The sequence below is a fragment of the Triticum aestivum genome, chromosome 5D (assembly GCF_018294505.1).
Source record: "Triticum aestivum cultivar Chinese Spring chromosome 5D, IWGSC CS RefSeq v2.1, whole genome shotgun sequence".
NCBI classification, from domain to species: Eukaryota; Viridiplantae; Streptophyta; class Magnoliopsida; order Poales; family Poaceae; genus Triticum; species Triticum aestivum.
This window is the reverse complement of record NC_057808.1, coordinates 176,343,620-176,359,756: the sequence shown is the minus strand read 5'-3', so window position 1 is coordinate 176,359,756 and position 16,137 is coordinate 176,343,620. Positions and strand designations below refer to the sequence as shown.

The window sequence follows — 16,137 nt, the reverse complement described above, 5'->3', positions numbered from 1 at the left end:
GTCGAGACGGATTTAATGGTGAAAACGAATTTTTAATTCGTTTTTTAATTAGGAGATAAAACATTTTAAGCTGAAAATAAAAAAATCTGCTGATGTCATATGTTCATACGTGGCAAAATAAGTGATGATAAAAGCATGTGAACGATATGCAAATGTACACACGCGTGGACGTTAGCTTTTTCGCAGATTTATGGTTTTTTCGTCTGTGTAACGAACGGATAGGTGGTGGATCTCCGCTGTGAAGCAGTAACCAGCAGCAACCACGGCAAACAGGCGTAAACGTCATCACTCGACACATCGACCCTTGACTCGAGTAGACGCAACAACAGCACCGACTTGACCAAAGTAACTTCCTTCTCGGCATGAGCGGCTCATCAGCCATTGCCCTTGCAATCCGCCCAACCTCGCATCCCTTTCCCCGAGGAGTGGCAGAGCTCGCCTCCCTCGCGTCGTCGTCCTCGTCGGCATGAGCGGTTTCCTCGTACGCACTAGATGCACCAGCTTCATTCACTTCTCCAAATCTTCAACAAAAAGTTCCTGTTGATTTGTTTGTTGTTCGTTGGAGCTATTTAAGCTTCGATTATTTGTTTTTGTTTCGATTCGTTGATCTTGACTGTTGCCGTTACGATTTGCTTGGAGTTTCAGGCTGTGGCCGGCAAGATTGTCACGTTCCTGCTGTGGGTGCTCTTCCTGGTCCTGCAGACAGCCACCAAGGTTGTCGGGGGCCTCCTGCAGGTTGCACCGCCAGCCGAGCCACAAGAAGAGCCGCAACCAGAAGCAGCACCACGACCCAGATCGCCGCCGGCTGCGAGGAACCGCGCCGGCGGCGGCCCCGCGGATCCATACGGTCCGCAGTCACAGCTGTGGGACCCACCACCGCCCCCCCACACCGCTCCGGTGACGGATGAGTATCACTCGTCCTCGATCTACCGGCGGCGGGTGAGCGCCCCGCAGGCCGCTGAAGATTTGGTGGTTTCCTCCAGCAGTTACTCTCATTCGGCCGTGGCAGCAGCGCCAGCCTCTCCGGCTCATGCCGTCTCAGTGCCACCAGTGTCGCGGACAATTAAGACACCGGCAGTTGCCAGTAAGCGGCCCAAGCTGGAGAGGAAGTACTCCAAGATTGTGGACCAGTACCGCTCCTTGGATGAGGTATGTATCAATGTGTGTATTGGATTGGTGATGCTCAAATGTTCAACACTGCTTCCGGCTCGAAGCCATATCAGGGATGGAATTAGCCATTGTAGATGGCTTGGACATCGGTGGTATCTGGTTTAATGTAGTGCTGTGGAGCTTGCATGGTGCTTACATGTAAAAGGTGCGAAACTGATAGTGCAAAATTTCACCCGGATGATAACAAGGTGGGGAACAATTTGCACGAGCCGCACAACAAACTGATGCATCTGCTCTTTTGAAATTGAAAATTGCAAATCGAGCCCGCCGAATAAACACTGTTTATAGACTAACGCCAAACAACCGAGTCCAGAGGGAGTACTTAACAAATTGTAAGGAAATATACTCCCTCTTTAAAGAAGTACTCCCTCCGTCCCAAAATTCTTGTCTTAGATTTGTCTAAATACGGATGCATCAAGTCACGTTTTAATATTAGATACATCCGTATCTAGACAAATCCAAGACAAGAATTTTGGGACGGGGGGAGTATATTTCTTTACGGAGGGAGTACTTAACAAATTGTGACACTTGGCTCAATACTAGAGTTCTGTATGCAGGTTATTGAAGCATTAGCGCAAGCTGGCCTCGAGTCTTCCAATTTAATCATTGGAATTGATTTCACGAAAAGTAATGAATGGACAGGTAGTTGAATAGAATATATGCATTGGACAAAACATTCATTCTTGATGCTTGACTATGTCTGCAATTCGGCATGCAGGAAAGAGGTCATTCAATGGTGTGAGCCTGCATCATATTGGTGATGCCCCCAATCCTTACGAGCAGGCAATCTCCATCATTGGACAAACACTGTCAGCTTTTGATGAGGATAACTTAATTCCGTGCTATGGTTTTGGAGATGGTAAAGCTCAAACTTTTCTTTTGTTAATTTACCAATATATAGTGAAATTGCACAAGACTTATAGTTCAGTTTTATTTGGAAAACGCAGCATCTACACATGACCAAGATGTATTTGCCTTCAACCCTGACGAAAGACCATGCTATGGGTTTCAGGAGGCTTTGGCTCGATATAGAGAAATTGTTCCTCATCTTCGTCTTTCCGGTAGGAAAGCTCAATTTTGATTGTTGTTTTTTGAAGCGTACAATCATGGTCAATGTATGGATAAAATTTGTTATATGTTTGAAGGTCCTACATCATTTTCTCCAATAATTGAAATGGCCACAACCATTGTTGAGCAAAGCGGTGGCCAATACCATGTTTTAGTAATAATTGCCGATGGACAAGTAGGCTTTTTTATATCACCCTTCTTATTTTTATTTTTTAGTTCAATTATTATATCATTGGCTTCCTGTGCATGATGATGTTTTTCCTATGTTGGTATTATTTGGCCTGTGTCTGAAATATCACTGTACAGGTCACACGAAGTGTTAACACTGAATTTGGTCAATTAAGTACCCAAGAGCAGATGACTGTAGATGCTATTGTGCAAGCCAGGTAATGTGGGGTTATTTTAGGCGGAGTATGTAAAATGGTGTACCATAGAAGTTTCTTAGTTGCAATAAATATCATGATCAAGATGCTGTTGTGTTGTATGTTTAATCTTAACATGATTCCTGTTAACACCAGATGTGTACAGTTAAGGGTGTGTTTCATTATTCTACTACCCCAAATTTCTATTGCTTACCTGATGGCATAATGCGTATATGTACTTAGAAAGTTCTGTTTTGGTATGTCAAAATACACCTATTTGTTTGTATTTCTTGTTCCTGCAGTATTCATGTCCAGCTTGCAACAAATTATTTACATTTGGTTAGTAACTGCAGAGTAAGCGTAAGACGTTGAAAAGCTCTTGCTACTTGTCTTGATTTTCAAACAGCTGCAGTAATTGCTATCAGCATTTAATTGTTTTTATGTCACCAACAGCCTTGGGGAAACAAAAAGTCCCAACAAAGTACATTACCCTCATCAGGCTGCCCGTAATGGTGAGTATCATATACTAGTATCATGCATATGATACTGGTGTATGATACTACTTCCGTAATGCATAGTATCATAAGTTAGTATCTTAGGTTGCCTTATTAATTCCCATCCATGACACAAAGTAGTACAACATTTAATATGACACAGGATCATAATATGATACCACATCCTCTCTTTCCTCATTTAATTGTGTGCCACATAATAAAAAAAGTCTAGTTGGCATGCATGATATCGTTTATGATACTACCATTACGACCAGCCTCAAGGACATCATATACGATAATGTTGTGAAAAGTGTTCGAAGAAGTGATGGCGACACTGATGACTTTCTAGTTAAAATAGCACTCCACCAAGGGTCAACTTTGAGGCCTTATCCTTTTGCTTTGGTGATGGATGAGGTCACAAGGAGATATCCCATGGTGTATGCTCTTTGCGGATGATGTCATGCTAGGCAACAATAGTCATACAGGGGTTAATAGGAAGTTAGAGCTGTGGAGGCAAACTTTAGAATTGAAAGGTTTTAGGCTTAGTAGAACTAAAACTGAGTACATGAGGTGCGGTTTCAGTACTACTAGGCGCGAGGAGGAGGAAGTTAGCCTTGATAGGCAGGTGGTACCTTAGAAGGACACCTTTCGATATTTGGGGTCAATGACGCAGAAGGATGGTGATATCGATGAAGATGTGAGCCATCGAATAAAAGTTGGATGGACGAAGTGACGCCAAGCTTTTGGCGTTTGCTATGATAAGAGAGTGCCACCAGAAGCTAAAAGGCGGGTTCTATAGGATGGTGATTCGACTTGTGATGTTGTATGGTGAGTGTTGGCTAACTAAAAGACGACATGTCCAACAGCTAGATCTACAAGAGATGTGTTCTCACACGAACACGTCGTGTACCTCCAACGCCGAGGGTGATGCACCGCAGCTCACGTCGAAGGAGACCCGTCCGGAAGCGTGGTACGCAAACAATCCGGCGGGTGCTTTTCAGGACCCGAAACCCCACGCGCTCGGGAGGGACCCCGTCTGGACGCGCGGCGGCTATGGGCTGCCCTAGGTCGGTTCGCCCGCCCCTAGAGCCTCGAGGATCGCTGTCCTTCAACACGAAGAACGAACGAAGAACTAGAGAAAGAACAAGGGAGAGATATAAAACTAGGGTAAAAAATATATGTGTTTTGCGATTGTGTTGTTTTTTCAATCGGTCGTCACACCTCGTGTATATAAGAGGCGGATGGACTTCCCGTGCAAGGAAAGGTTAGAATTCACGTTCAAAACCCTAGTTTGGGTCCAACTCGGAGTCCAAACTTTCCAAAACTGTTCAGTTTATAATCTGGCTGCACCTTGCGGATCACTTTTGAGGCAGTAAATGACCTCCGATGAAAATGCGCCCAAAAGCATATTTACTCGTTTCGACGAGACGAACAACTTTCGTGTTGAACGTTTTTCGATTAGAGGGCATCTTCAGGGCCAAATGGCTCCCGCAAAACAGGCAATTGTTCATGCAACTCATCAGACATAGTCACATGTGTGTCTTGTCCCGGGCGTCATATTTTGCTCACTGCAGGGTCGCGCTGTGCGGGCTCTAACATTTGCATACGACTTCGGATTGGGACGATTTTTATATCAAAATCGATCATTTGTGATCTTTGGCTTGGGATCTTTTGTGGGGTTCAAACCAAAGTACCTTTGCTTGTGCCCCTCTTGATAGTACGACTGTCCTACACTCAATGGACAGCCGTCGCCTCAGGCAACTTGCGAGGTGTCGTAGGGTTCCCTCTGGGTTCTGGTAGTCATGAAGCGAGTGTTCAACAAACTGGTGCAGTTGATACATGAAGCTAAGCTAAGAGTTCGCACCTTGCTTTTGCATCACCATTGCCAAAAAATATAACATCATAAATTCATCATATGGATTGACATAACACTGACTTCTCCTTGGTCATATGTTCCCATTTTGTTGCAGTGAATTTCCTTTGTCTATAATTCTGGTCGGAGTTGGAGATGGTCCTTGGGACATGATGAATGAATTTGATGACAACATTCCTGCTAGATCTTTTGACAATTTCCAGGTAAATACCAAAACTATATAAATACTGATATTTGCCTCCCAAGCAAAATAACGGTGATATTCGCTATCCTAGTTTGTCAACTTCACCGGAATCATGTCAAAAAAGATCAGTCAAAGCAACAAGGAGACAGAGTTTGCTCTTTCAGCACTCATGGAAATACCTTTGCAGTACAAAGCAACATTACAGCTTGGAATACTGGGGTAAGCAGAAGCAAGAGCAAGTGTAGTTACACATATTTCTTATTTACCATTCCTAGTTGGCTTTGATTGTCTCATTTGTTATTCATGTTTTTACTAACTAGGCGTCGACTTGCAAAGTCTCCAGAGCGAGTTCCACTTCCTCCTCCTTTTGCAAGTTATAATACCACCTCAAGAGCAGCACCATCTTGGGCAAATAACTTCCGAAGTGTGCCTTCTAATCTTAGGGAGGAGGCGACTTTAGATTCAACAATCACACCGTCAGTTACACCCCCACCAGCTGCAGATGCTAGAGCATCAGAACTCCAAGTAAGACAAATACTGCCCTGCTATATTGTAGGATCTTTATAAATTGATCCAGACTAGAAAAAAACGAGAATCTCATGGGCAGGCACACACAATATAGTAAAATAGTGTATGTAGTAATTTTTGGAACAATGTTACAGCATAGTGACTTGAATAGTAAAAAGTTGTTCCAAAATTGCTACTTTTTGTGCACAATTTTACTATACTACGTATAGTTTTTCTAGCGGTGTAGAATAACTATTCTACACTCGAGCTTAGCATAGCACTATTGTGTGTGCGCGCGCGCATGCTGAGCAATTAGCCAACTACTAAAAATAAGGGGATCCGAAATTCGTAGGAGACATGATAGTTTGGTTTTTCATGTGATTTGTTTGGTACCGTCAAATAAAATACTACCATATTTTTCATGGTGAACGGTAGTGGTATAATGATATCAGTATATGAATATGAAATGGAAGTATATATGTTGAAAGTAGTTTCCTTCTTTAGGATGATTAAACAATTAATGATACTGCTAGCCACAATCCAAACAAGTATATACTTGTCGGCAATTGAAAGGTACTACCTCTGTAACTAGATACTCCCTCTGTCCCATAATATAAGAGCGTCTTTGACACTGCGTCTTTGACACTGCGCTAGTGTCAAAGACGCTCTTATATTATGGGACAGAGGGAGCATAAGACATATTTAGTTACAGAGGTTACTTGAACTGCAAAAACGTCTTATATTTAGTTACAGAGGTAGTATATACTACTTGGCACTATACTGCTTAATTACAACCCAAAAGAGTATATATTGGTTGCCAATAAAACAGGTATATACTACCACGTGCTAAATTAAGGGGTATGTACTGTTTATATCCAAAACAATATATACTGCTTGGCAGTTAAAGGAAGATATACTCTTTTCTTTCAAAGGAGTATATAGCTTATTTTTCATGATGGAGTAAATAACTTTTTTTCTACCCAATGGAGTATGTCAAGCTAAAGTACGCATATATGTTCATAAAGAACAGGAGTATATACGTTTAGTTGATGGAGATGACTCGTGATCTAGGCTACTGGCTGAGGGGATCAATTAGCCAAGAAACTACTAAACCAACCCTTGAGATGTTATCAGCCTTGCAAAGGCAAGCTGACATGGCCACCACTAAGGTCTATTGCTGCAAGAAATTGAAAAATCCAGCAAAAACAAGGTAACAAGCAATCTTAAAAAAGCTAAGTCCACTTCACAACCCTCAACTTACCAAAGAGTTTAACTTGCAACCCTTGACTCCAAAACCGGTTAGAACACACTCCTAACTTCCAATACTGTTTACTTTACTCCCTTGAGACGATTGGGACATGGTTTTGTGTGGCGTGGCACATTCAAATTGACCCCTCAAAGCTGAGGTGGCATCCGAGTTAGCAAAAATTATAAAACAAAATTGCTTGTCCCATTTGTCATAGCACATCTTCTTCCTCATCTTTCTCTTTCCTTTCTCTGTTCCTATATCCCGAGCCCAAGCGAGCAGCTGCGGTGTGCTCCCGGCCATACCCGCCCGCCAGTGTGTTCCCGTGCTCATGAAGATCTAGCACGTCTGCTAGCATCTGCATAATAACGATCCTAGGTCACCACTTCCACACAACGTACACTTTGCAACATGCACGCCATGTAGGTGGAATGCTCGGTATCATAACATAATTCCATACAAATCCTTAGCTATGCGTAGGCGAGGAAAAACGAAAAAAAGTCCCATAGCGATTAGGTCCGCGATCAGCCAACTGCAACATTGACCACATACGCACCAACCATCTCATGACAGCACACGGACGATGAGGTTCTTCAACATCAACTCCTTCGGGAAGGAAGCGACGCTCAAATGTCGCCGTCACCGGATCCAACCACCTAGGCCAGAATCTAGGTTTTCAGCCTGAATAATCAGACCGAGCATATCCGAGTAATGCCTTCAACAACGTAACGACGTAGAAAAAACATCGCTATTGCCAGGTATAACTAGCTCGGGTCAGACCTAGGCCTTCACACCATCATGGAAGTCACTCATGTGTTGTCGCCACCGCTTTTTCGTGATTCCAACAACTACATGTGATGTGCTACCGCCACTGCTGCACAACCATAACTCTGTGTCAAGCCGTCGTCCATAGTTTGCATCTCACCGCCGAAGTCAACCACCGGATATGGAGAGATGAACCCTCCCGAAGACCTTTCGGTGACCACCGCCGTTGTGAAGCCGCAGGAGGTCGCTCCACCACAGTTTGTAGCCACCAGCACTTGGCCGACCGGTTCTAGATCACCACCATCAAGACGTCCAGATTTGAATCAGGCAACCACGCTGGTTTGACCAAGGACAACGCCAAGTTGTGGTTGAAGGGAAAATCCCAACTCATCGCCACCATCAATATGTGTGCACAAGTCTCTCAATTCATCATCATACACCGCAATGGTTGAAGGGAAAATCACATGCTCAACCATCTTGTCACCGTCGCCACGGGTGAAGGCCGAAGATGGCACATCATCACTCGCCTTCATGACCGAAGGGAACATTCCATGCTCGGTCATCTCACTATCGCTTCTGAAGATGGAAGCATCATTCTTGCTTGTCACCATGTCACTCGCCTCGAAATCTTGGTCCTTGAGTGGCTCTGTAGTCGTAGTCGTCGTCGCGCCGTTTTCAAAAAGAGTCATGGTAGACTCGGCATCGTTAATGCCACGAGGAGGGATGGCGGTGAAGTCGAACATTGGAGCGTAGTATTGGAGCTCGTCGGGCTTGGACATCTTTGTGGTACTACCCTCATGCTCGTTGCCTTGGAGTTCGGTTGTTGCGAAGTGTGCATGGGGTCGAGAAGCCTTGGCCTTCTTAAGTTCTTGTTCCGCATTGAGAGCACCAACGTAGAGGTCATCGAGAGACTCGTATTTATTGAAGAAGATAGTCTTAGCGATGTCGTTGTTCAATCCCGTGGTAAAGTGGCACTTCATCCAAATGGGGTCATCCACACCGGTTTGTCGCAATGCTTTCTTCATCTCCATGAAGTACCCGCCGAGGGACTTGGGAACCTTGTTTGCTGTTCTCCAATTGGCGTCGAAGATTTTCTGTGTAGGTGGAAGGCACAAACTCTCGCCGCATAGCTGTCTTCGTTTTGGGCCAACTCATGTGGAAGTCCTTCGAAAGTGTGTGAAGCCACCATGACGATGCGTAGTCGTGGAAGTTTCTTGTGGCGCACTTCACTTGATCTTCGGAGGGGGACTTGATGTAGTTTGAGGTTCATAGAAAAGAGTCTCATGGTCGGTGTCGAGGTCATAATAGCTCGTGGAAGTGGCGAACCTAAGCTTAGGGAGCTTCTCTTGTTCATATTCTTGAGGTACTTGTCAGCGAAGATGCCGCACATCCAAAGGCGAAGATGCCAAGGGAGGTGGTGAAGTCCTCGAGCTCTCAAACTTCATGAACTTGTCGGTGATGGTGTCGATGCCGATGTGACCTTGCCGGAGATGGTAGCTCGTGAGCATGTCACTTGAGTATCTTCTTGAAGATGATCTTGAAGACCTCTTGCTTTTGGTGATGAGGACATTGAGCTCCTCCATTTGAGCGTCCATCTTGGCGTCGACGTAGCTCTTGTTGACATCGAACTCGTCGTCGTGGATGTAGACTGAAGGAGATGTGCCGTCCCTATACATCATGGCACTAGTGCAAGTAGCAAGTGCTAAAAGGGAAATAACAATATCAAGTTACCTTCTTGGCTCTGTGGATGACAAGGATAGAAGATTGTCCAATGTGTACTAATAGAGCAAATATGGTGTTGATAAGTGTTCCCGAGCGCACCCACAACTCACAGCAAGGCTATATGTGGAGCTCGGTAAGGGATTAGTGGCACAAAATATCAAGCAAATTGAAGTTTAAGATATTGTAAATGTTGAAATCAATCCAAAGGACTCAAAATGGAAAGCAAGTGATCACTGAAGTAGAGGAGGGCATAGAGGAGGGCAACAAAGAACACGTGCGGTGGGATAATGGGGCTTGTGCAACTATAGAGATGAGCAATACAAAATTGCCTAACGAAGACTAAGCTCGTGTTGCACAAACACAAGGAGAGACACTAGCTTGATAGCACATTTGGGCACGATTCACCACTTGGCACCAATCCTATATATGCAACCAAAACGTTTTCCTATTCCATGTATCCGTATGCACATGTTTATCTTTTCATGCCCCACTTTTGCTTATAAGTTTTGATCTTTTCCTTGCTTAGAAGCTTTTTTTTTCTCTTTGCCACTATTCTTATTGAGCCTCAACTAAATATGCATGGGAGTAAGCTTTCACACTATATGATATACCAAATGATGTAACAATATGATATCGTATCACTATGGTGCTCAAGTTTTCGCGTAGCATGACAATACTTGGATAGCTAGTCTCAATAGTTATGAAGGTGATCGCAAAGATGGTGGGGCTATCAAAGTGTAATGGCAAGGAAAGGTTTGTGACGAAATGGATACCTTCGTCAAACTTAACTTTTCACTTAGTTGGAGGTAACCGGCCTTGCTTCCGGTAGGTGGTCTCAAAGGATGGATGATCATCGTCGCTTGTGGAAGCTTATGGTTGATGTAGTCGATGGAACGGTACACGGTACCGTTGTTGAAGCAAACCGTCCCCAAGTTGCCGATACAACTTAGAGACTCAAATCACAACTCAACGACCACAAATGCAATGGGGACGAAAAAGGGTCAATATTGCAGAAGTTATGGTGGTTTTGATAGAGGGCCTAGGCGAAGATGCCAAAATTTGAAAATTTTGATGGACTCAAATGGTGTGGGAACTAATTTTGGTGGATGGTGGATGTCAATAACTACAAAACGAGCTAAAGAACATCAAAATCAGAGTCCGGATGAATTAGTTAGGGCCAAAACAAATGGCAGCCAAAGTCAGTTTTCCAGGTATTGGATGTCCGGTCGTCAGAGAAGCACCGGAAGTCCGGTAATGGCTAGATGTCCGGCCGATGGACGCAATTTCTATACCGGCACCGGATTTCCGGTGGGGCTACCGGATGTCCGGTGGCTGATATCCAGCACGAGATTTGTACTCCGGATCGTGATTTTGGGGGCAAAATTGATGGGGGAAAAAGACAAATTGGGCCTAGAGAATGCCAAGGGAGGTAGATCCATTTGCCAAACACTAGATCCACAGAAAGAAATCAACAAAACTCGGTAGAACATCAAACCACAAGATAAAATTGGGGCTATTTTTGTTGGAAATTTTTAGAAATTGGGCAAGAGCACAACAAACTAAGGGTAGAAAGTGAGGGGTAAGGCTCCAAATTTATGGCAACCTTGCTTTGATACCAAGATGATGTAGGGTAGAGACCCTATGTGGCCCAATCTTCATAAATTGGAGCTGGATTTGAGAAAACCCATGAAGAACACAAGGGGAATCACACAAATCAACACATAGATGCAAATGAAGATACACATAGATAGTTCCATGTTCCAAATCATCCAAGGAGTGAGATGGAACAAGATAGTTTTTCCCCAAGTCCTAGGACAAGGAGGCCTTGATAATCCACTAGGGATTCTTCTCCAAAGGAGGCCTTGTGTTCCAATGGAGTCTCTCTCTCAAGAGGAATCCCACAAGGGGAGAGACATGAGCTAAGCTCTATGATTTTGTTTCTATTCTTAAGGGGGAGGTCTATTTATAGTATATGCCACGGAAGGGTAGGTGGGAGAGAGATATAAGGTCAAGTGGCCTGTCTTGCACACATGCAGGTACCGGATGTCCGGTGGCTCGCGAGAAACCGGATGTCAGGTACACACCGGAAATTCGTTGATTTCCTCTTGGGTGTCCTGGCACCGGATTTCGGTGGGTACCGAATGTCCGGTTGGTCGTGAAGCACCAGATGTCTGGTACGCCATTGGATGTCCGGCCGCTGGAGCACGACTTAATCTTGGCTCCTCCTAGACGGTCCTCTTCATCAGGTTGTACCTCCGCAACTCCCATCTTCCGTCTTCGCCTCCACATTTCCTTCGCGGATGGTGTAGTTGTTCCTTTGTGCTTGCACTCCTCCTCGTCATCCGTGAAGCTCCGATCAAATCTATACATGCATGATAGATTATTAAGTAGTATACCATCCAAGAAGGAATCAAGTGAACATGTATAAAGGAGATTATTCATCTTTATATGTATGCACATGTCACTTGGCAAAAGTGCTCTTAACATGGTGATGTTCTTAGGATGCTCCGCATCAAGTGTCCTACTAGGACCCGACTCCATACTCTGTCTACCCCTGGTATGACTCCAAGTTTAACTGTAACCTACCTTGTACACAATATTCAATACAACTCCAACAAGCACTTGGTACTCTGTTCAAGTCAAGCCTGCTTTCCTATGCAAGCAAGTTTTCCCTAGCCCATTGTGGTTAGGTAGTGTAGAAAAGCAAGCAATATTCTTAGTTTTGAATGGCGAGCATAGCACGGTAAATTTTGTTTTTTTGCACAATATCCAAGCATGCCATTTTTCATTAGTGAAAATTCTACTCCAACATCTGTATATTCTGTTTTTGAGTAAATTGTTTTCGTTGAAATCGAACAAACATATGTATATTCACATCTACTTTTCGATATTTGCAGTTCTGCCCAGTTTGCCTTGCCAAACCCCGGGACATGGCATTTGGTTGTGGTCATCAGGTGAGACTTTATAACACTGGTAAGCCTAGACTGTTTAGCTAGACCGCGTTTTCCCAGCTCTAAGTTTTTCTTTACATGCAGACTTGTTCAGGGTGTGGACCGCAGGTCGTGGATTGCCCTATCTGTCGAAGGCCAATTGATACAAGAGTAAAACTATACTAACAGCCTCACATGCCTGACTAGGTTTGACTGAAGTACGCTGGAGTGTTGAAAGTAGAATCCATGGAAAAGAAAAAGAACTCCGTTTGCACTGTAGCTTGTACCATAAAGAAAATGAATAACAGTTGTGTACTGCTCTGTGTTATATGTCATCAATTCAGTACCTAGAACAGGCACTACTGCAAAACTAGTAACCAGTGGCAGGCGAAAAATAGCTACTAGTGACGGTCACTAGTTTTGGGCCTGCCACTGGTAACTTAAATACCACGTTTCTTCCCGTCACTGGTAACTTAACCAGGCCCACTAAAAAAGTTGCCATGGCAGTGTTTTGCAGTTCATACAACACATTATCGATACAAACATGCATGCATGTCATCGTCCATAAAATATGCATTCTATTAGTGACTAGTTGAATGCCCGTGTGTTGCCATGGGCACAAATAACTATTCGTTAACACCAATACTATGAAGCCAATATCAAATATACACTTTAGTTTTGAATACCAGACAGTGTCATGTGCACATATTCCAACTCCTGACTCCAATAATCACTTGTTATAAAATATAGACACGAAAGCTCTTCTCATTTATAAATATCGCCAAATTTATGCAGGAGAGCATGCTTCAAGAATAAGAAGGATGCTCCCATGATAAAACATTTATGGTCTTATCGAGAAACAGTTGTTGTAGTTGTTGACATTGAATAGGAAACATTTAACAAAAATGGTTATGTCGGCATAGAATAGATCCACTCTGTAGTTACAAGAGTGAAAAATGACATGCGTCGTCACTATTTGTGAGCAAAGAGGAATTTGACCTTTTTTCAGTTTTGTAATTTTTTTTAAACCCCACCCATATATTGATCAAATAACAAGAGTCATACAATCGTTCATTACACAATTAGCCACGCAGGACGGAACAGTATTACAAAGCACACCATCGAACCTGCTATCAAAACTAAATTTAGCTATCTCATGCGCCGTCATATTAGTATGTCTGTCAATCTTAACAATCTTGAGATCCTTAATAAACTTAGCAGCGCTGATTGCTTCTTTTTTTAGATCCACCAAAGGAGACCTGTCAAAGGTTTCTTTTGCAAGAAAAGATGCAGCAAAAGAGCAGTCAGTTTCCAAAATAATAGGTTTGAGAAGAGTGATACCAATATATATCCCGGCAAGACACGCATGAAGTTCCGCTTCGTCCACTTCGGAGCACACACGAATAAAATCCCATGAAGAAACCAGGACTTCTCCCAGATGATTCCTTGCGATAACCCCAACGCTAGCCGATCCTAGACTCTCCATGAAGCTAGCATCAACATTTATCTTAATATACTCCGGATCCGGAGGCTTCCAAAGAGCACGATCATTTTTTTGCGGACTAACGAACTTCCCGTCACCAAACACCCCCTTACCCTTTTTGCTTAAATTCACTTGCACACAATTGTTGGCAGATGTGAATGTTTTCCAATAATTTTCCACAAAGATTACAGAGGCGGTCACAAATTCTTTCCCTTTTCCAAAAATCAGGTCATTCCTCAGGTGCCAAGCTCTTCAAAACATGAATAAAACTTGCTCACGAACCGGCGACCTCAGTTGATCAAGCAGGATGAAGAGCCAGTCCGGCCCCGTAAATCTGAACAACTCCTCATCCGGAATATTCCACACTTCCCCAAAGCGATACGCAAAGCACGCGCCTTAGGACATGTCACAAGGGCATGAAAAATACTCTCATCCTAAACACCACAAATAGTGCACAAACCCAAGACCGTTTGATGATGGTTTACCCTATTTACCTGTACCGCCAAACTGTTGGTCGCTGCTCTCCAAGCAAAATTTCTAATTTTTTGCGGGACTTTAGCCTTCCAAATAACATCCCACATTCTTCTTTCCTTATTAACCGCACTGCTGGAAATTCCTGTCTCCTCGCTGCAATCCTTGAGATTTAACGCCAGTTTGTATGCACTTTTAACAGAGAACATACCACTTTTCTCATAGTGCCAAGCAACAAGATCCCCCTCCCCCACGGATTGAATGCGTAACTTTAAGATCTCCTCAGCATCATGGTGAAAAAATAGCTGCCTAATCAAATTTTCATCCCATGTTTTAGTCCCGCTCATGAATAATTCCGACACCCATTTCAGTCTAGTACGCTTCCTTTTTGCTATAGCTTTTAGGCCCGAATTTCTTGGAAGCCAATTATCTTTCCAGATGTTAACATTGTTGCTATCGACCACTCTCCATATGACCTCTTTCTTTAATAGTTCCAATCCATGGATAATACCCTGCCAATTCACCGACGTGGCTTGTGGGAAAACCGTATCCAGTATGTGACCATTGGGATAATATTTTGCCTTCAAAACCATAGCACACAACGAGTCCGGGTACACTAATAACCTCCAGGCTTGCTTAGCTAATAGTGCTTGATTAAATAACCTTAGATCATGAAACCCCATGCCGCCCTGACCTTTTGGTCTTGTTAGTTTATCCCAAGCTAGCCAAATGTGTTTTCCTTCTATCCTCTTCGTCTCCCCACTAGAAATTTCTCATAATCTAAGCAAGTTCCTCACATAATGAGACTGGAAATTTAAAAAGTCCCATGGCATACACTGGGAGCGCTTGCAGAACACCCTTAATTTCAGATTCCTTTATACCACTAGAAGCATACTTTTCAATCCAATCTGACGCTCTTTTTAACGCCTTATCCTTGGTCGTCTGAAATTTCCCAACCTTCATTCTACCCTCAGGCACCGGTAATCTAAGGTACTTATCCTCAAAACCTTCAGCGGTAATATTGAGAATAACCATCGTAGACACCTGATCCTCCATACTGCACTTTTTACCAAATTTAATGGAGCACTTATCTGGACTCAGAAGCTGACCAGTTCCCTTCTCATAAACCGACAAAATGTTTTTAATGGTTAATGCTTGATCAATGGACCCCTTGGACCTCTTTTCAGTTTTGTATTTTGTTACTATACTCCTTTGACTATAGGACATAGGTTGTTCTTGCTCCTTTGTTTTCCAACCATACCTTATATCTTTCTCTGAACTAAAACCAAAAATAACCAGAGATTGTCCACAACTCAAGGAACTGTTGGAAAATCACATACGGCATACATAGAACTAAATTTTTACATAACATGATGTACGTTCAAGCAATTAAGCTAAGCAAGTTTAGAGAAGGAATATAGCCATCTAGCGCACCACTTATACACCTGATTATGTTCACATTTCCAACCTTTTCAACTTAGTGAAAAACTAACCAGCAGCAACAGAAATCACGTAAACAAAATAAGGAAGAAAGTGTATTTCTCCAAATAAAACCCGAACTTTGCTTGTTTACTTTTAAATTAAAATTATCATTTATTTTTGAAGTTGTTTAACTTCTTAGTCAAAATCATTTGCAAGGAAGGTCTCCATAAATTTAAATACAATAATCAATTATCATTCTCTTGAAGGTAGTTAAAAGCACATGCATCGCTACATAGAAATAAAAAGCATATCACCTCAGATTCTTAGAATGTCAGGCTGCCGTCACTGCTTGGCCTGACACCCAACTAAGCTCAGCCCAGTGAGCACTAAGTGCTACCTCTACAATTGATCATACACTGGTAACTAAGGACTATCAAGAA

At 43.1% G+C, this 16,137-nt stretch overlaps 1 protein-coding gene across 1 annotated transcript; it reads left to right on the top strand.

The window, feature by feature from the left end:
• Positions 1-233: 233 nt before the first annotated feature.
• Positions 234-12,676, top strand: LOC123119993 (E3 ubiquitin-protein ligase RGLG5). Its single transcript, XM_044539978.1, has 12 exons — positions 234-481; positions 646-1,149; positions 1,728-1,812; positions 1,889-2,029; positions 2,118-2,231; positions 2,316-2,413; positions 2,545-2,624; positions 5,065-5,170; positions 5,243-5,370; positions 5,472-5,676; positions 12,289-12,345; positions 12,427-12,676. The coding sequence occupies exons 1-12, from the start codon at positions 467-469 to the stop codon at positions 12,505-12,507; spliced, it is 1,614 nt and encodes a 537-aa protein (XP_044395913.1). The 5' UTR covers positions 234-466; the 3' UTR covers positions 12,508-12,676.
• The last annotated feature ends 3,461 nt before the right edge of the window (positions 12,677-16,137 follow it).

Bases quoted from the DNA above. Each gene is read 5' to 3' on its own strand.
- LOC123119993 (XM_044539978.1), top strand. The intron at 2,030-2,117 runs GTAAAGCTCAAA...TGGAAAACGCAG, and splicing joins GTGCTATGGTTTTGGAGATG to CATCTACACATGACCAAGAT. The intron at 5,371-5,471 runs GTAAGCAGAAGC...TTTACTAACTAG, and splicing joins TTACAGCTTGGAATACTGGG to GCGTCGACTTGCAAAGTCTC.